The sequence below is a fragment of the Urtica dioica genome, chromosome 6, assembly GCF_054948205.1.
Source record: "Urtica dioica subsp. dioica isolate 48M chromosome 6, U.dioica_male_clone48M_v1_H2, whole genome shotgun sequence".
Classification (NCBI taxonomy): domain Eukaryota; kingdom Viridiplantae; phylum Streptophyta; class Magnoliopsida; order Rosales; family Urticaceae; genus Urtica; species Urtica dioica.
In genome coordinates this window covers 10,579,735-10,598,657 of record NC_142761.1, presented here as the reverse complement: position 1 = coordinate 10,598,657, position 18,923 = coordinate 10,579,735, and the positions used below count along the sequence as shown (strand labels likewise).

The 18,923-nt window shown below is 46.0% G+C and overlaps 3 protein-coding genes across 3 annotated transcripts; all 3 read left to right on the top strand.

The window, feature by feature from the left end:
- The first annotated feature begins 11,194 nt into the window (after nt 1–11,194).
- Nucleotides 11,195–12,178, top strand: LOC149393360 (uncharacterized). Its single transcript, XM_089617998.1, has 2 exons — nt 11,195–11,758; nt 11,957–12,178. The coding sequence occupies exons 1-2, from the start codon at nt 11,195–11,197 to the stop codon at nt 12,176–12,178; spliced, it is 786 nt and encodes a 261-aa protein (XP_089474124.1).
- Nucleotides 12,179–12,237: 59 nt separating this feature from the next.
- On the top strand, nt 12,238–12,916 carry LOC149393359 (uncharacterized). The gene is made up of 2 exons (XM_089617997.1): nt 12,238–12,260; nt 12,349–12,916. The coding sequence occupies exons 1-2, from the start codon at nt 12,238–12,240 to the stop codon at nt 12,914–12,916; spliced, it is 591 nt and encodes a 196-aa protein (XP_089474123.1).
- Nucleotides 12,917–15,938: 3,022 nt separating this feature from the next.
- LOC149393358 (uncharacterized) lies at nt 15,939–16,439 on the top strand. Its single transcript, XM_089617996.1, has one exon. The coding sequence runs from the start codon at nt 15,939–15,941 to the stop codon at nt 16,437–16,439; it is 501 nt and encodes a 166-aa protein (XP_089474122.1).
- The last annotated feature ends 2,484 nt before the right edge of the window (nt 16,440–18,923 follow it).

Genomic DNA, 18,923 nt, shown 5'->3' with positions numbered 1-18,923 from the left:
AAGATCGATGATGATTAATGAATACCTTCTTAAGATTCGCAATCTAGTCGATCTCTTGGCTATGGTTTCTGAATAAATGAAGAATAAAGATCACATAGAGATTATTCAAAACGCCCTTCCACATGAATATGAAAGCTTCATTGTCAGCATGGATACAAGGTCCGGACCTTTAACGACGACTAAGATTGAGTCTGTACTTCTCACTCAAAAGCATCGAGAAGAAAATGTTGTCGCACGAAAATGAACAACTATTTAAAACCTCGGGCGGTTCGATCCAAGGCCGGACCAAGTGATCGCACCCGGGCCAAGAGTGTGAACTCGATAGTCTCGAGCTAGGGTTTCTCCGATCAACCCGCCTCTCGGGAGAGGAAAGGGGTGAGGAGGAGGAGCGACCGTGCCTTGGTTGTCGGCTGCCTACGTACCCGTGTGTGGGATCAGGTCAGAACGTAGTTCAAGCATGTAGGACGCAGTATGAGGCGCGGAGCCTTGGTAGAGAGGCGTGCTCGACGAAGGAGACGAGGCGCGGAGGAGTCCTCGGCGACGTCTCATAACTTCGGAGATCGCGTATGCGAGAGAGAATGTGTGTTTTCTCTCTTTTGGAGACGTGGAAGACTCTAAGTCAAGAGTTCCTTGTTGTGGCGGAGATTCCGGACGCGTAGGCGATTCCTAGTTGGAAATGCCGGACGCGTAGGCAATTTCTTGTCAGAAATGGTGGACGCGTCTAGGGTGCTAGACGCGTAGGCGATTTTCAGTCGAAAACCGTTAGAGCGCTCGTGGGCTCAAGATTAATCATTCGATCAAGAGAGGCGGCACTCGGGAGTCCCCGGAAAGCGCTTCAGAATCTCTGAGAACGAGAAATCGAGGAGAATCCGCTTCAGGCCAAGGATGGCATCCAGAGAAGCAGAGAGAAGTCTCAAGTTCCTTGAGAATGAATGGGATGGCTTTCCCCTCAATGAGAGGGGTATTTATAGGTGTTTGAGGGCCTTAGAAGGTTTCTTTTTCGTCCATGTGGGACTAGGAACGCGCGCGGAATCAATTGGAGGCGCACGTAGCGCGCGGCGCGCGGCGCAGGGGGCGCGGTGCGCGGGTCACCAGGCGCGGCGCAGGACGTGCGGCGCAGGATGCGCGGCGCGGGATGCGCGGCGCATGGAGCGCGCGGCGCGGGCGTGTCATCGCGCGGCGCGCGGTCTGCCTGGCGCGGCGCGCAGGTTGCTGTGCTTGGTTGGCCGGCGCGCAGTTTCGCCGAGGGGCGCGTGGTGCATGGTCCGTCTTGTCGGCCTCTTGTGTGGGCCTTATGGATCTTTGGATACCACGTTTGCCATGCGAAATATGAAGGTTTCCACTTGACGAGAGTGACTCGACTCGAGGAGCGAGGCTCAACTCGGGGAGCCGACTCAAGTCTCGACTCGAGGGGCTAGGCTCGACTCAAGGAGTCAAGAGTTTGGGCGAGGGCTTGAAGACTTGCCGCTCTTCAGGACCTCCGGCCTGACCATCGGCCCTTTGAGCGACGTGCCTTCTCGGCGTCTCGGGTTTTCCGAAAACGACCGACAACATTAGCCCCCCAAGTTCATTGCTCGGGAGGCCCCGTGCGGTGAACTTTTAGTTGTTTCCGCCGGGTGTTTGAGGAAAATAGACTTCCTAGAGCTTCACTGTTACGAAGCTTTTATGGTTATGAAGGATATTCTCACAATTGATAGTGCTCTCTCTCGCTTTTCCGTCTCTCTCGACACGCGTGTGTGATCGACACGTGGAGGAGGATTCAAGCGGATAGGAGGCATAGCTCAACGTGGGCGAGGCGAACGCGCTTGCGTCCGTCGCTCTAGCCCCGGAGCAACGGGGATATGCACGCGCAAGTAGGGCGTGCATTTGTGCAGAGGCGTACCAGCGTGTCGCGGTATGTTGGTCTTTTGGTGAAGTCACGTTTTGTTTAAGGATATTTTCAAGCGGAGTCCGTGGGACTCGATTGTGAATAGCAGGGCGACGATCGTGTAATCGTGACCAATTAGGGGAAGATCATGGCGTCCATCTCGGCCAGCTTGGAAGGCGACTGCACTTTTGCATTTCGCAAAGGCGTGCTCGTTCCGAGGTCTCGGAGACGGAGGCTGATGTTGTGGCCCGATGCTCCGAGAAGACGGAGTGGTACCTGGCGGAAGGCTCTGCCGCACCTGAGGGCTTCGACTGCTCGGGGGTCAACACTCAAAGTTTGACCGCGCACCAAGCATAAGTCGGTCTCACGGGGCATCCGCCATCCCAGCCCTGGCGACGCTTCTCCGTCTGCGTTCGGAAGATCGGCCCTTATTAACCAGACGTGAGTGCGGGTCTCTGCTTTGGCCAACCTGTTCTTTAGGTCGCTCCCGGTGTTTGCTCGAGGAGCGGTACTCGACTCAAGGAGGCTGACTCAAGGCTCGACTCGAGGAGCGAAGCTCGACTCGAGGAGACTGACTCAAGGCTCGACTCGAGGAGACTGACTCAAGGCTCGACTCGAGGAGCGAAGCTCGACTCGAGGAGACTGAATCAAGTCTCAACTCGAGGAGCGAAGCTCAACTCGGGGAGCCGACTCAAGTCTCAACTCGAGGGGCTAGGCCCGACTCGGGGAGTATGACTCGTCTCGAGGAGCAAGGCTCGACTCGAGGAGTGTGACTCGTCTTGAAGAGCAAGGCTCGACTCGAGGAGTGTGACTCGACTCAAGGAGCGATGCTCGACTTGAGGAAACTGACTTGGCGAGAGTGACTCAACTCGAGGAGCAAGGCTCAGCTCGAGGATAATGACTTGACTCAAGCAGCAAGGCCTGACTCAAGGAGAGCGTGCCTCGACTCGAGGAGCGAAGCTTGACTCGAGGAAAACGACTCGACTCGAGGAGCGTGTCTCGACTCAAGGAGATTGACTCGTTTCAAGGAGTGAGATTCGACTCGAGGAGAATGACTCGACTCGAGGAGGTTCTACACGACCTCATTTGTCGCCTGGGACTCTTCCAGGAGGAGCTTGCTCGAGTGAAGTCTCAGCTAGCTCAGGCTGAGCGAGGTTCTCGCTCAGAGGCGGAGTTTGTGAGTTTTTACGAGAAGCTTTGATTAGCTCGCACGGAATGGAGAGTCTCCCAAGGCGGGTGTGATCGTGCTCAGTCGGCGGTGGCGAAGATGGCTGAGGCGCGGAGCCTTGGTGGAGAGGCGTGCTCGACGAAGGAGACGAGGCGCGGAGGAGTCCTCGGCGACGTCTCAGAACTTCGGAGATCGCGTATGCGAGAGAGAATGTGTGTTTTCTCTCTTTTGGAGACGTGGAAGACTCTAAGTCAAGAGTTCCTTGTTGTGGCGGAGATTCCGGACGCGTAGGCGATTCCTAGTTGGAAATACCGGATGCGTAGGCGATTTCTTGTCAGAAGTGGTGGACACGTCTAGGGTGCTAGACGCGTAGGCGATTTTCAGTCGAAAACCGTTAGAGTGCTCGTGGGCTCAAGATTAATTGTTCGATCAAGAGAGGCGGCACTCGGGAGTCCCCGGAAAGCGCTTCAGAATCTCTGAGAACGAGAAATCGAGGAGAATCCGCTTCAGGCCAAGGATGGCATCCAGAGAAGCAGAGAGAAGTCTCAAGTTCCTTGAGAATGAATGGGATGGCTTTCCCCTCAATGAGAGGGGTATTTATAGGTGTTTGAGGGCCTTAGAAGGTTTCTTTTTCGTCCATGTGGGACTAGGAACGCGCGCGGCATCAATTGGAGGCGCACAAAGTGCGGCGCACAACGCGCGGCGCGCGGCGCAGGACGTGAGGCGCAGGATGCGCGACGCGGGATGCGCGGCGCATGGAGCGCGCGGTGCGGGATGCGCGGCGCATGGAGCGCGCGGCGCGGGCGTGTCATCGCGCGGCGCGCGGTCTGCCTGGCGCGGCGCGCGGCCTGTCTGGCGCGGCGCGCAGGTTGCTGTGCTTGGTTGGCCGGCGCGTAGTTTCGCCGAGGGGCGCGTGGTGCATGGTCCGTCTTGTCGGCCTCTTGTGTGGGCCTTATGGGTCTTTGGATACCACGTTTGCCATGCGAAATATGAAGGTTTCCACTTGACGAGAGTGACTCGACTCGAGGAGCGAGGCTCAACTCGGGGAGCCGACTCAAGTCTCGACTCGAGGGGCTAGGCTCGACTCAAGGAGTCAAGAGTTTGGGCGAGGGCTTGAAGACTTGCCGCTCTTCAGGACCTCCGGGCTGACCATCGGCCCTTTGAGCGACGTGCCTTCTCGGCGTCTCGGGTTTTCCGAAAACGACCGACAACAGAAAAATCTCTCCCAAACTAAATCTCCCCCAAACTAATTTTCTCTAGACTCCAGCTCGAACTGGAATCAATTTTGTGGCTCTTGTTTTAGTCATGGTTCCGGCTACTCTGGATAAAGGTGGTCAATTATTTCAACGTCACGGCCAACAATGTATGACAAAAGAAGCTTCAACAATGCAACTCAATAGACATCAGGCACAAGCGACATCTCTTAATTACTGAATAGAGATCCTGACAACTACAGCCTTGGTGACTAAATGAAGAATAAAAATCACATAGAGGTGATGACATTCTACCTCAACATGAATTCATAGAAGCCGCAATGTTGACAACACCTCAAATAGTCATCGACACAAATTCTTAATTTGACTCAAAAGCAATTCACCATATCACTTCAGCTTACGAGAATCTAATGCACAACAATGAGTTCACTGGTTGTGAGATAGTCCTTCTCGAAAATTGTATGGGCCTCAATATTTCTCACATTGGTCACTCAACCTCTAGCTCACAAATTCAAAATCAAACATTTCTACTACAGATAATCTTCTTCGTGTTTCTTACATTTCAATATATATACATATATATATATATACATATATATATATATACATATATATATATATATATATATATATATTAAGTGTCTCAAAAGTTATAGCGAAGAATAATGCATATTTTGAATTATTTCCTACTGTTTGTTTAGTCTAGGAATTTCAATCCTAGTTCACGGTTATCTTCACAAAGGTTTATATGTCTTTGATAAAGTACTTCTTCAGTCTCAAAACATCACTTATAGGAAATCGTGCCCATACACCCATCAGCAAAACGGCTTAGCCGAGAGAAAACACAGACATATTGTGAAAACAGTCCTGATATTATTAGCTCAAGCCACTATGCCACTACAATACTGGGATGAGGCATTTTTCACCTTAGTCTATCTCATAATCGTTAGCCCACTAAGGTGCTAAGCATGTAGTCTCCACTCAACACCCTCTTCAACACCAAGCTTCTCTACACTCAATTCAATGTTATTTTTATGTAAGTGCTTTCCAAATAATATACCCTTCAATAAACACAAATTTGATTTTCAGTCCAAATCTTCTCTCTTCATACGGCATAGCTTAAATCACAAGGGGTACAAATACCTTGACAATACCAACCGGGTTTTCATCTCACGTGATGTACACTTCAGTGAACATATATTTTCGTATGTCAGCTCCAACTTTACCTCACATACACATACTCTCATCATCTATCTCTATGTGCATTTATAGTTGCTGATTTATAAACATTAATACGAATTTTATGTGCAAATGCTTTATGTATATGGTTTCTTAATAGTTTGACGTGAAGATGATCAGCCTTCATCTTTACGATGCCTTGCCATTCAAAATTAAGATAATGCTACCTTGACCCAACCTTAACTCTCCACATCAACCACTTCATTTTCGTACTCTTACTTTCCACCTGAACTTCCTCATCCTCTTCATCAAACTCTCCACTGAGCACAACTTCTAGCACGTTCTCTCTTCCTATACCGTCACCTACATCTTCATCACCAACATCCTTATGTATACATTACCACAACCTCTTGTGTGCCTATGATTCCATACGCAGACAACACACGTTCTGCATCACCACCACCTCTTTTTGTGTCTATGGTTCCCTACATAGATAACACATACTCTATGTTTGACTCTGTTAGTCATATTGCTAATAATAGACGAGAAAAATAGACAAATTGCAAATTTAATGTAATAAAATAAGCATCAACGAAACTAATAAAATATATATGTAGACATGGGTACAAAATAAATAAACTAAACAACACAACCGGGGTATCACCAAGAAACCGGTAAAGAAATTGAAATGGAGAACACGTCGAGGCTTGTTCAACAATTTCCTTAAAGCGTTATTGCTCTGCTCCCACCGGGTGCATCAATAACATGAGCAACCGCCTCACGGGATACAACGACGTACGAGAAGAACAAAACACCAACTTGTTCAACTCCGGCGAACTTGAATGCATGCCAGAATACTACCACCTACACCGAGGAAATTGAGAGGAAAGCTGGAAATATAAACTCAAGAAAAAGAGTTATTTTGTGTGTGTTTGTTTCAGCCAAAACTGTTTTCTTTTCTACACTTTTCTTTCTCTGAATGAAAAGACTCACCAGACTTTTATAGGCTAAAGCTCTTTGCTCTTGGTTGATCGAGTTTTTTTTTTCAATAAAAACCGTACCAACTAATGCACCATACAGCTATTATTTGATCATTTTTTTCAAATAAAACCGTATATGACATAAAGTGCATATAAGCCATCAGCCTTTAAGGCTATTAATGTGCCAAAACGGTCAGCCACACTAATGCTCAATCAAGCCACTTAATACAAAAATATTGGCTATTTGTTTTATTACAAAAATAACACAAAAGCGCTATTCATGTAATAACTAAAAAGAAGGGATAAAATTAGCAATAAAGAGATACAGATATAAACACAGCCAAGACAAGCAGCCCAAGCCCATCTCGGACATCAATCCGGGCGGCGGCGTGCACGCCAGGATCACCTTAAGGGACCCTAATTCGTTTACATCTTTTTTTATATTCCATTGTAATTTCACTTCCTTCACACAATTAATGTGTTTCTCATAACACAATTTGAGCATCAATTTCTCATTCAGTTTAGCTCCAATTTTGGCAAATAAATAACCGATCTTATACCTCTCGCAACGAAGAATACAAATCAGTCAAAGCATTTCAGTGTCAAAGAGTGGACCCCCCTCGAATATTTACCACAAATCAGCCAATAACTTGATATTAAATTCTATTTAATATCAATACAACACACTATATTCCAACAATCCCCCACGTGAATGAAATTGAGTAACGTCCACACAAGACATGACCCATCTAGATATGGTGATAGCTTCTACGGTCAATATCTACGTAGGATAGGTAGGTATAACTTTGAACCTTCCCTCATAAAAATATGTCATGTTTACTGACAACTCAGTAGACACGATGTCCTTGAACTGTTAGTCGTTTGTGTATAAACGATAAACATATTTCACACAGATATCTTCCTGACACAAGATTCAGTTCTCATGGTTATATTCATTTCGGCCCTGAAACATGCGCCTGGTTCTGCAAGAGTTTCTAAAGAATGAAGCCCAATTAATTCTCTTTTGAAGCGGCCCACTTCTCTCTCACACAGGTGATTCTTTACCAAAAGTAATCCCGCATTACTTCATCAAATCTAAACAGATTCGATATCATAGAATCATTAAAAGCTCAACGTTTAACCTCATACGGGTGTCACTGTTTTTATCATAGGAACAAGACCAGGGGGTCTTCCCCCACAGTGATCTCACTTCATCTTGACAATTAGGTTGTCTATTTGAACCAAGATCTTGGGATCTCCAGTCAACATGGTTGGGTATCCTTTGCCTAGACTTATTGTTCATGGGCTTAAGCCCTATTCCTTTAGCTGTCTTCTCTAGATGGTCCATAAATAACCCATAGGTTAGCGGATCCTCAATATTTTCTATGGACCTAACCACAGTCAATACCACTGACTCCATATAAGAGAAGCTTAACTCGTGGTTTAATGCCATCGACAAATATGTCGAGACATACCATAGTCTACCACATTATGTGCTCAACCAATTGCGAATTGGTTATTACAATATAAACATATTGTAGGCACATGTCAGGAATATCCTCTCCAAAATAAAATGGCATTCAAGCTCTTTTCACATTTATCTGTGTAACAAACTCAGATTCCATCGTGGATCGAGTTATCACTTATTTTATGGAGGATTTCCAAAACACAACTTCATCTCTCAAAATGAATACAAATCTACCAACGGATTCAGATATCCAACTCGCATTAGTGAATCACTCAATGACTTTTGAAATATCTCTTATGACATAGATCTTAATGACGAGTACATCGTAGATACCTCAGTAATTTCCAACGTTCAAAATATGAAATACTCGTATATCTAGTCAATCTACTCATAGTGTAGGCGAAGTCTAATCATGTACAAATTACGAAGTACATGAGACTCCCTAACACTCTCACATATTAAATTTGAGAGATGTTTTCCATTTTATTCTCGGACAAGCGTTGTCTAGGCTCCAATATAACAACTATAAATTTTAGACTTTCATGTAAATTAGACACCCAATTTTACATTTAAAAGTCTAATATTTTTCATATCAAACTCATGGTTTGATATATCATGTGTATTTGACCATGCAATTATTATCACCCATAATAAGCATGTCATCAACATATAAACACATAAACATATCACCATCTTTAGTGTATACTCATTTGTCACACTCTTGAATCTAAAATTCAAATGACATTCTAATGGTGTCAAGTTTCTCAAGCCATTATCATGGCATTTTTTATGAAGTCATAAAACTATATGACCAACTTTACATACTTTCCTTTCTTGCCTAGACGCAATACAACTTTTGGGTTGTTCTACATAGATTTCTTCCTCAAGATATCTATCATGGAAAGTAATTTTACATCCTTAGGATGAATTTCAAGATTACGCAACGCGACAACTGAAATTATTACTCTAATGGATGTTATTCTCGTGACGGGAGAAGATGTATCAAAGTGGTCAAGACTCTCCATGTGTCTTATGACCTTTTCCTACGAGTCTTGTCTAGTAATTAACCATTTAGACTAAATGCACATTAATACCTTATTACATACTAATGACAATGGTTACGACATTGTAAGAATGTTTCACACATTCAACATGTAACCACCATATGGTTATTCAGCATTTATCCAAGCTTATAAATGCTCCATGACGTTCATTCATAACTATAACCTTCAAGGCCAATGAAGTCACATAACCGTTCACAAATGGTCAGCCACAAAATTAAAGCTTCTTTAATTTCATTCAACCACACTTTATTTCAAGTGTTTTACTACTTAGGAAGAAGATTAACCAACTTCCAAATGTGATAGAGTATCTTTCACTTCTAATGATGTAAGTCCATAATTGACTCTTAAAAGAGTTCGACGACTCTTAATATGTTAGAGGTCAACTCTCTAGCATATTGGTTAGAAATTCATAACGAAATGATATTTCTACCAAACTTATACGCTTTGTCTAAGTCATTTAATCTCTACCTCTTCTTCGGGGTCGTTATCAAGTTCTTGAGTTATTTCTTCAATAACCTCAATGCTTAAATAAGAAGAGCTCGGTTCATCTTCCTCAAACTTATAAGGAAATACATGTTCGAAGAACGAAGCATTTTAGATTCCATAAAAGAATGTGTATATCAAGGTTTTTGAACCATACACAGTACACCAATACACATATTTAAAATGTGTGTATTCAATAAAGATGCAGCCAAGGCCTTTAGCTCACTCTTCTATTTCATTGGTAGCGGTTGCCATCGCCCATACAGAGTACCCCCCACATTCGAAAGTATTTGTAGGAAGTCTTCCTTCCTTTAAATAACTCGAATAAGGATATAACTTCCTTCATCCATATACCTTATTCAAAAGGTAAATTACCAACATGATGGTTACCCCTCCACATGTCTTATGGTAACTTAAACAATACCACATTCATAAATAAAGTGTGATTCAATTATTTGGCAAAGTCATGCAATATATGATAATATGATGGATTGATGTTGTGAATAAATTCTTTTGTGCATAAAAACACCAAATGATTCATCATATTCACTTCTATGGTCACTTCTCACCATATTAAACATTAATAAAGTTGACTCTCAACCTTCAACTTTAAACAAGGCAAATTACTCAATTGCCACAAACTTGCTTATAAGCAAATAAATTATCTCAAAATTTTGTCAATGAAAATCACAAAATAAGTATTTTCACCTTTCGTTGGTTCATAAACCAAAATAGAAAATTTTCCAAATTTTCAGTATTACGAAGAGATTTTCTCAATTATTGATTCAACACAAATCTCATTTATGTGTTCGAAATTAATATTTGGTATCCAAATAAATTAATTTTGCATATGTCAATACCCACATGACATAGTTATTCCATACACAAGAAGACATATTGTGGGGGTATAAAAATTTCAAATATTTAAATATTATTTCAGATGAGCTTTGGCCCGCCCGACTGAAGCCCATGAACCATTTGAAGAACGGCCCGCGAAATAAATTATGGGCTTGGCTCACTCTCGGCAGATCGGCCCAAGCCCAGTAACACTTCCCGGTTCGATGAAGGACTCCAGTTCGACAACGTCTTCCTGATCAGAAGGATCGGCCAGTCAAAGAGTAGACCGCGCTGCGAAGACCGGATCTTGAACGACCACGGCCTTGGCGAGGAATGTAGATCAAGGAACACGTGTCTTCGGCCAGAAGGTTTCATCTCGCCTATAAATAGAAGAGGAGATGACGATTTTTGCACACGCAAGCTCTGTCTCAGTTTTCAATTAATTCTATTGTATTCTTGTATTCACGATCTCCAGCTCGCCTTTTTGAGTTCGTCACCTCGCCCCTCTTGTAACTCATTTCAAAATTAATAGATTTAAATTAATATTCCCATTATTATAATTTCTGCCTTATTATTGCTTCTTACACGACGTCCTTCGAAACCCACCTAAATATAATCTTAGCAATTCTTTCATTTATTTTTTATTGTTGATCGTTGTGAAAATTGACATCAACAATTTGGCGCCGTCTGTGGGAAATCTTCAGAAAGACCAATCTCGGAAGAAGCAGTTCGTAAAAAAAAAAATTTATCATGTCTTCCACTTCGACTCATTACGAATCCGGAGAGCAGATCCCCCCGCGGATCAGGGCAATCCTGGATATGCTGACCAAAAAGATAGATGAGCAAGCCGAGACTAAGCGTGCTCTTAATGACCGGTTGAATACTCTCTCGACTCCTCAAAAACACCCCGGATCCTCAAGTGGGATCCGGAGATATGACCGCCTCTGAGTCAACTCGCCAAGCAACCTCGGTTGCGCAAACAACCCGAGCTATCCCTCCCAGAGTCCATCTGGATTTCTCTGCGATACAGGTCGCCCAAGGAACAGATCAGTCTTCCATCACAAGCTTTCAGCTTGGGGGGACTGCTGGCGAGGTCGCGACAGAAGTCACGATCGATCCTTCCGGACTCCCTCCACCTTTGCTCGAAGGAGCACCGTCCGGGTCTTTCCCGACTGATTCGGGACCTCGCCCTCCAGCGATCTATCAAACATTCACCCCCCAGCGTTTTGGCGGGATGAATCAGACCCGTCATGGCCCGGTAAGTGCAACCGCGGTCAGTCCGGCACAATCGGGACCTCGCCTCTTTCGTGGTGGCGAACCCAGTATGACCGAACTGGACAGGTTCAAGGAATCTATAACGGCCGAGCTGAGAGCTGTTCGTTCAGAATTTCATTCAGCGACCAGCTCGGCTCCCGAGATAGATCGTCTCGTTGAAGAAACAAGGCGAACTCCTTTCGCCAGAAATATCACTGAAGTGCAACTGGGAGATAACGGAAAGGTTCGCCTTCCACGATACAGTGTTTCAAGAGAGAATTAGAGGCAGGATACTGCCAACTATTCGCTGAAAGCTTGTCCGGACCCACCTTGGAAAGGTTCTCCAAACTCGAACCAAACTCCATTGATGGTTTCGATAAGCTATCGGCTGCATTCCTGAAACACTATTCGATGTTCGTGGAGGACGATCTGACCATAGCAGACTTATGGGGGATCCAACAGAGAGAACGAATCTTTGAAGGATTTCATGATCCGTTACAAGGACGTACTCTCGAAAATCTCTAACGTATGCCACGAGTCTGCCATAACCTCTATAAGGAACGGATTAAGGCACGACTCAAAGCTGAAATTGGAGATGACTGTTAACCACCCCCTCACACTAGAGGATGCAATTCATAAAGCCGCGAATTACGCAAAGGCCTAAGAAGAATTTGCTTGCTACGAAAGGCAACACGCAGCCAAAAAGAAACCACCCTCCAATACATGGGTGAGGCCCGCAACTGCTGGTAATAACCCTCGCAGGATTAATCCCCACGACGCCGCACCTCACACCAAAAAGCAACACGCCCCTCCTAATTATACGCTCAATGTCAGTGACAACATTAAGGAGGGAGGTCCCCAGGCTAAGAAATGGACACGGGACCCCAATGCGTATTGCGGTTTCCACAAGGCTAATGGCCACGACACGGTTAATAGTGAGACCATGCGTAAGGCTTTAGCTGAGAAATATGCAAAGAGGGAAATAAAAGATGTAGATCTAGGACCCCCGCCAAAGAAGAAGATCTTCAATAGCAACAACAGGGGAAGGGGCAACCCCTCCCTCAATAGAGCAAGACCCGAGGAGGAAGGGGAACTAAACTCCCCGCCGACTGTCACAAAACACAGGGTTGACTTCATAATGGGCGGCTCAAAGTTTTGTAATGAAACGGTTAACTCCATCAAAACACATCAACATCGGTTAAGTAACCAAACCACTAAAATCAGATTAGAACAAGATGTTCAAATCTCGTTCTCCGAAAAAGAAGCAATAGGTACAACCGAACTGCATGACGACGCACTCGTAATCACGATCGACGTGTCTAACTGTGAGGTCGCGAGAGTTCTAATCGACGAAGGTAGCTCTGTAGATCTTATCTTCAAAGATACCCTGGCCAGGATGTGAATCAACGAAGACGAGATTGAAAGGGAACAAACCCATTTGACAGGTTTCAATGGCTCCACTACCCTGTCCTTAGGAACGATCAGGTTGCCCGTAAAAACACATGGAATCAATAAAATAGTAGAATTCCAAGTACTAGACCGTCTCTCCCCATACAATATTATCTTGGGAAGACCGTGGATACATAGGATGAGGGATGTACCTTCAACCTTTCATCAATGTATTCGCTTCCCTACGCGTGAGGGGATAAAAGAGATCCGAGGTAATCAGGCGACCTCCCGTAGCTGCTATCTCACTAGCCACAAACATTGCGCTAAAACAATTAAAGAAGACCAATAGAAATTAATGAACGTGGAGTCGGACGAAGGCATGTCTACGCTAAAAGAACCCGACTCCCTTGATGCGCCAAGTACCGAAATAACGACCCAAGTACAGCTCGATGGCTCCGATCCTTCCAAGTGCGTCGGAATCGGGACCAAGCTCAGTAGTAGTACCGGCGAGAACTAATTTGCCTCTTAAAATGAAACAAATCCACCTTCGCCTGGTCAACCGAAGATATGCCGGGAATAAGCATCGACATTACGTCTCACCAACTTAATGTTGACCCCATCTTTAAACCCGTAAAATAAAAAAGACGAAAGCTCGGTCCCGACCGGGCACGGGTGGTCAACGACGAAGTCGAAAGACTGATCAGTGCAGATTCAATCCGCGAAGTGAAATACCCGGATTGGCTGGCAAACACCGTCGTCGTAAAAAAATGGGAAATGGAGGGTATGCGTCGATTTCACCGATCTAAATAAAGCATGCCCCAAAGACAGCTTCCCGCTGCCTCACATCGACCTGCTAGTCGAAGCGACCACGGGGCATAAAATCCTCTCATTCATGGACGCATTCTCAGGATATAACCAAATCCTGATGCATCCGGATGACCAAGAAAAAATAGCTTTCATCACCGACCGAGGCACGTATTGCTATAAGGTCATGCCCTTTGGACTAAAGAACACTGGCGCCACCTATCAAAGGTTAGTCAATGAAATGTTCAAAGAAAAGATAGGGAAAACGATGGAAGTGTATATTGACGATATGCTGGTTAAATCTCTAAGGGAGAACGAACACGTAGGACATTTGGAGGAATGTTTCGAGGTACTGAATAAGTATCAAATGAAACTCAATCCCACCAAATGTTCATTCGGAGTATCATCCGGTAAGTTCCTTGGGTATTTAGTTACCCAATGAGGAATTGAGGCTAACTCGGATCAATTACATGCCTTGCGAGAAATGCCTTCACCCCGTAATAGGCATGAAGTCCAAAGGTTGACAGGACGCATCGCTGCCCTCAACCGCTTTATTTCTCGGTCCACAGATAAATGTCTTCCTTTCTACTGGCTCCTTAAAGGAAACAAGAAGCTCGAATGGGACGACAAATGCAAAGAAGCGTTCAAAAAATTGAAAGAGTATCTATCGACGCCCCCAATCTTGGCAAAACCCGTTCCGGGGGAGCCACTCTATCTATACGTCGCAGTGTCTCAAGCGGCAGTTAGTGGAGTACTCGTCGGAGAGGAGCAAGGGGACCAACGACCAATCTTTTATACAAGCAAGTCGTTAGTCGATGCTGAAACCCGATATCCTATTATGGAGAAGTTGGCCTTGGCCGTCGTTTCCGCCGCGCGAAAACTTCGACCATACTTCCAATCTCACACCATAATAGTAATGACATCACATCCACTCAGAAGTTTCCTACATAGCCCTAATCAATCAGGAAGATTAACTAAGTGGGCCGTGGAGCTGAGCGAATACGATATTGAGTACCGAGTAAAGACATCCACAAAATCGCAAGTTTTAGCGGATTTCATCATCAAACTCCCGAGGGAAAATCCCACCGTGATCGAAGTCGAAGGCACCTGGACACTTAAAGTGGACGGGGCGTCATCGAAGCAAGGGGCAGGAGTAGGGATACACCTGACATCCCCCCACGGTGAGACCATAGAACAATCGTTCAGGCTCGACTTCATCGCATCAAACAACGAAGCCGAATACGAAGCACTAATCGCCGGACTTAGGTTAGCTACCGCAGTTGGATCAAAGAAAGTGGAAGCTTGCTGCGATTCCCAACTCGTGGCAAACCAATACTCCGAAGAATACGAGGCTGGGGACGAGCGAATGGAAGCTTACCTAAAAGTCGTAAGATCTCCCGAAACAATTAGAAGAATTATCTCTGACTAGGATTCCTCGGGGTGAGAATACTTCGACCGACGCATTGGCTGCCTTGGCATCTACCTCGGATCCGGACCTCAAAAGGATCATCCCAGTCGAAACAATCAAACAACCTTCTATTGCCATAACCACTACCGCGGTCATAACAATAGAATGGGGGGATTGGAGAGATGAAATACTACATTACATCACGACTGGTACGGTCCCATCCGATAAGATGGCAAAACGCAAGCTCGTGCTGAGAAGTGCGAGATTTTGCATCATAGATGGAAGCCTGTTTAAAAGAAGCTTCGCGGGACCCTACCTCAAGTGCATCGGGATGGAGGAGTCTAAACGAATCCTGGAAGACGTGCACGAAGGGGAATGCGGAAATCACGCAGGCGAACGAGCGCTCGCCATCAAAATAAAGAGGCAAGGCTAGTTTTGGCCGACCATGCTGGCAGACTGCGAGGGGCACTCGCGCCGCTACGATCAATGCCAATGCCATGCTCCCAACATAAAAAGACCCGCAGAAGAATTATCCTCTATCTCGGCTCCATACCCATTCATGAAATGGTCTATGGACATTGTGGGACCAATGCCGATCGCCCCTGGCGGGTTAAGATTTCTATTAATCTTGACAGATTATTTTTCAAAATAGGTGGAAGCCGGCGCCTTCGTCTTGATAAAGGACGTCGACGTCACAACATTCATCTAGAAAAATATAATCTGTCGACATGGAACTCCCCACGAGATCATAACGGACAGCGGATCACAATTCATATCGAAAAAGTTTAGAAAGTTTTGCTTCCATAACAACATTGAGGTAAGAATGTCAACACCACGATATCATCAAGGAAATGGACACGCGGAAGCAACTAATAAGACCATAGTTGACTCCATAAGGAAAAGGCTCGATGCCAAGAAAGGGCGATGGGCAGAAGAGCTGCCAGGCGTACTATGGGCATACCGAACAAGCCTGCGGAGGCCGACAGTGGAAACTCCGTTTTCCCTCGTCCATGGAGTCGAATCTGTCATCCCAATCGAGCATCAGGTGCAAACCCTTAGGGTAAAATACGCACCTGAGGATGAGCCAACAAATGACGAGGCTCTATGCGATGCCTTAGACCTTGTGGAGGAAAAGCGAGATTCAGCCCTATCACGGTTATCCCGTTATAGGAAATCCATCGCTAGATTCTACAACAAAGATGTTAATACAAGAAGATTCGATGTAGGGGACTTGGTCCTCCGAAAAATCTTCCAAAACACTGCTGAGGCGAATGCCGGAAAACTCGGGGCAAAATGGGAAGGCCCTATAGGGTCACCAGAGTAACCTATCCCGGCGTTTATGAACTTGAGACACTCAACGAAATCCCGGTTTTAAGATCATGGAACGTCTCGAACCTCAAAAAATACTACTGTTGAAACCAGTAAGAATTGAACTACGTCCGACTTGATCCCTGCATAAGGGTACGTAGGCAGCCTCTTACCACAAAGGCACAGTCCCCCTACCCTCTTGAGCCACGGAGCTCGTACCTCGGCCAATGACCCCGACCACGGACTAGGCTAGCAGTGCAAACGCCTCGCGATGACTTTGGCGAGAGCCGACATCTCACAGAGTCATCCGAGATCGCACCCACAAGGGTCGACCTCGTCCGAAAATATTAAGGGAAACTTTTTAGGTCCCCGACGATCTAAAAGACTTAAAATTTTAACCAAATTTAATTACGGACTTCGGCTTCAGATCTAAAGGGAAACGCTTCGGACCAACAATAATCCGGACAACTAAACATATTTTGAACGACGAACCAATTCCAAACCTCAGCCTAAGGGAAACCTTTTAGTTCCATGACAATCTAAATAACTTAGCGAACTCATCTGAATTCTTTAAGGGAAACATTTTGGGCCGAGTACGGGCGACCTAAAAGACCAACAGATTATACTAATCCGAGCTATCTCAGGAACAAACAAAATAACGATAATCAGATCGGCCGGGCGGACTGAATAAAAGAATAAACATTCATGCATTCATAAGAGATTTTGGCGATCTAAAAAACGTGGAAAAATTAAGAAATGAAATTGCATAAAACAATAACTAATAATTCAAATAAAATAGAGGTACCGAAGCCCCCTATGATTGTATCAAAACCAATAAAAACTTTTCCCAAAACACGGGCCCCAGAAATAAAATAAACATTTTATTGAAGTAAAAAAAAAGGCTGAACGGGCCGAGAAGACTCAAGCTTGATCGCGGGGTTCGGCCTCAGCATCTTGACGCTCCGGAGTAGGCCTGAACGCCGCCGCCTCTTCATTTCCCTCCGGGATAGAGTTGAGAACCTCGTCAGAACGGCCGAGCATCGAGCCATGTTCGTTTATGACGGAGGCTTAGCCTTCAGATGTAGAGACGTCGGCAGGAGAACTGTTGGCATACGGAGTAAACGGGATGTCTTTGACCTCAGGAACGGCGACGCCCGCGTAGTCGGCCTCGTACTGAGCAATGTCATCCTCGGTATCTTTCATCTCGACCGCCCAGTCCGAAATCTCGCCCTTCAAGGCCTCCGAGATCAATTCCTTGTTCCCCCGGCATTGTTCGAGCTTTTTGAGAATGAGGATGGCTTCGTCCATGTTCTCTTTCTGCACACGGTGCTTGAGGATCTATTCGCGATACTTGAGCGAGGTCACCTTCCTCGCCGCGTGCACTGCCTGATCTCGCTCCCCCTTCGCCGTCCTCTTCATCCAAGCGATCTCTTCCAGAGCATCCTTCAGCTCTTTATCCCGAGCCTCCAGGTCGGCCGATAGCTTATTCGTCTCCCTCTCGAAGCTGCTAGAGCAAGCTGTCCACCCTTTGATCTTCTCCTTCTTATCATCGAGGTCGACGGACAAAAATTGAACCTTGCCGGTAAGGCGTTCAATCTTGCCGTACGACTTCTGCAACAAGGCATCTTTGGCCAGGAAGTCGTCTTTGAGGGTAGAGATCTTATCATTCATCCCCTGCAGCTCGGTCTGAAGAGACTCCGTCCCCTTCTGAACCTCGGCGTCGTGAAGGCATTTTTCATAGCGAAAAACACCCCGGTTCAGTTGGGTGGACAGCTGAAATTAACCCCTCTCTCGTTAGTTCGACCATAACAGAATGGTTTTTTTTACAAGTCTAACAGATCGGTTATATACAAATATAAAAAAAAAACTCACCCCAGTTATGGCCGATGCTATCATCTTGTACCAGTCCGCTTCGGCGAGCTCAGGAACCTTTGGAAGGTCCGTCCCAGAACACGTCACCTGACGAAGAAGCCCCGCCGAGGAGTAAATATCGTGACACAGCAGGTGATCCCGCGCGTAGTGGAAGTTGATGACGTGTTTCTTCTTATGGGACGTAGATGGGGCCGAGTCATCTCGGCCCCCAGACCTCGACTTCGAGAAAGACTTGCTTCCTTCAGCTGCGGCTTTGCCTTTGTCCGCCCTAGTCACCGCGGCCACCGGAGCTTCAGGGGTGGGCTCTTCCCCATCCTGGCCGACGAGTTCGAGAGCCGGCTCCTTCCTCTTCTTCTTCTTCTTTTCTCCGGGAGCACCCCTCTCAGGGACTCGGTTCGCTGGCATCTTCCTCTTTTTGGCCGCGCCCGCGACCTCGGCCCTCTCGGGGACTCGAACTCTCTTCCCCCCTCAAGGGAGTCGTCCTCGATCCCAGGGACTTGATCTTCCCCTGCCTCAGGAACCCCGGCTTCCTGGACGCCTGTTGGAGCATCCTCGGCCGTCTCAGGTACCTCGTCGGAAGGCACGAAGACGACCAGGATCTCGGATACCAAGCGAACCCCGATCACTT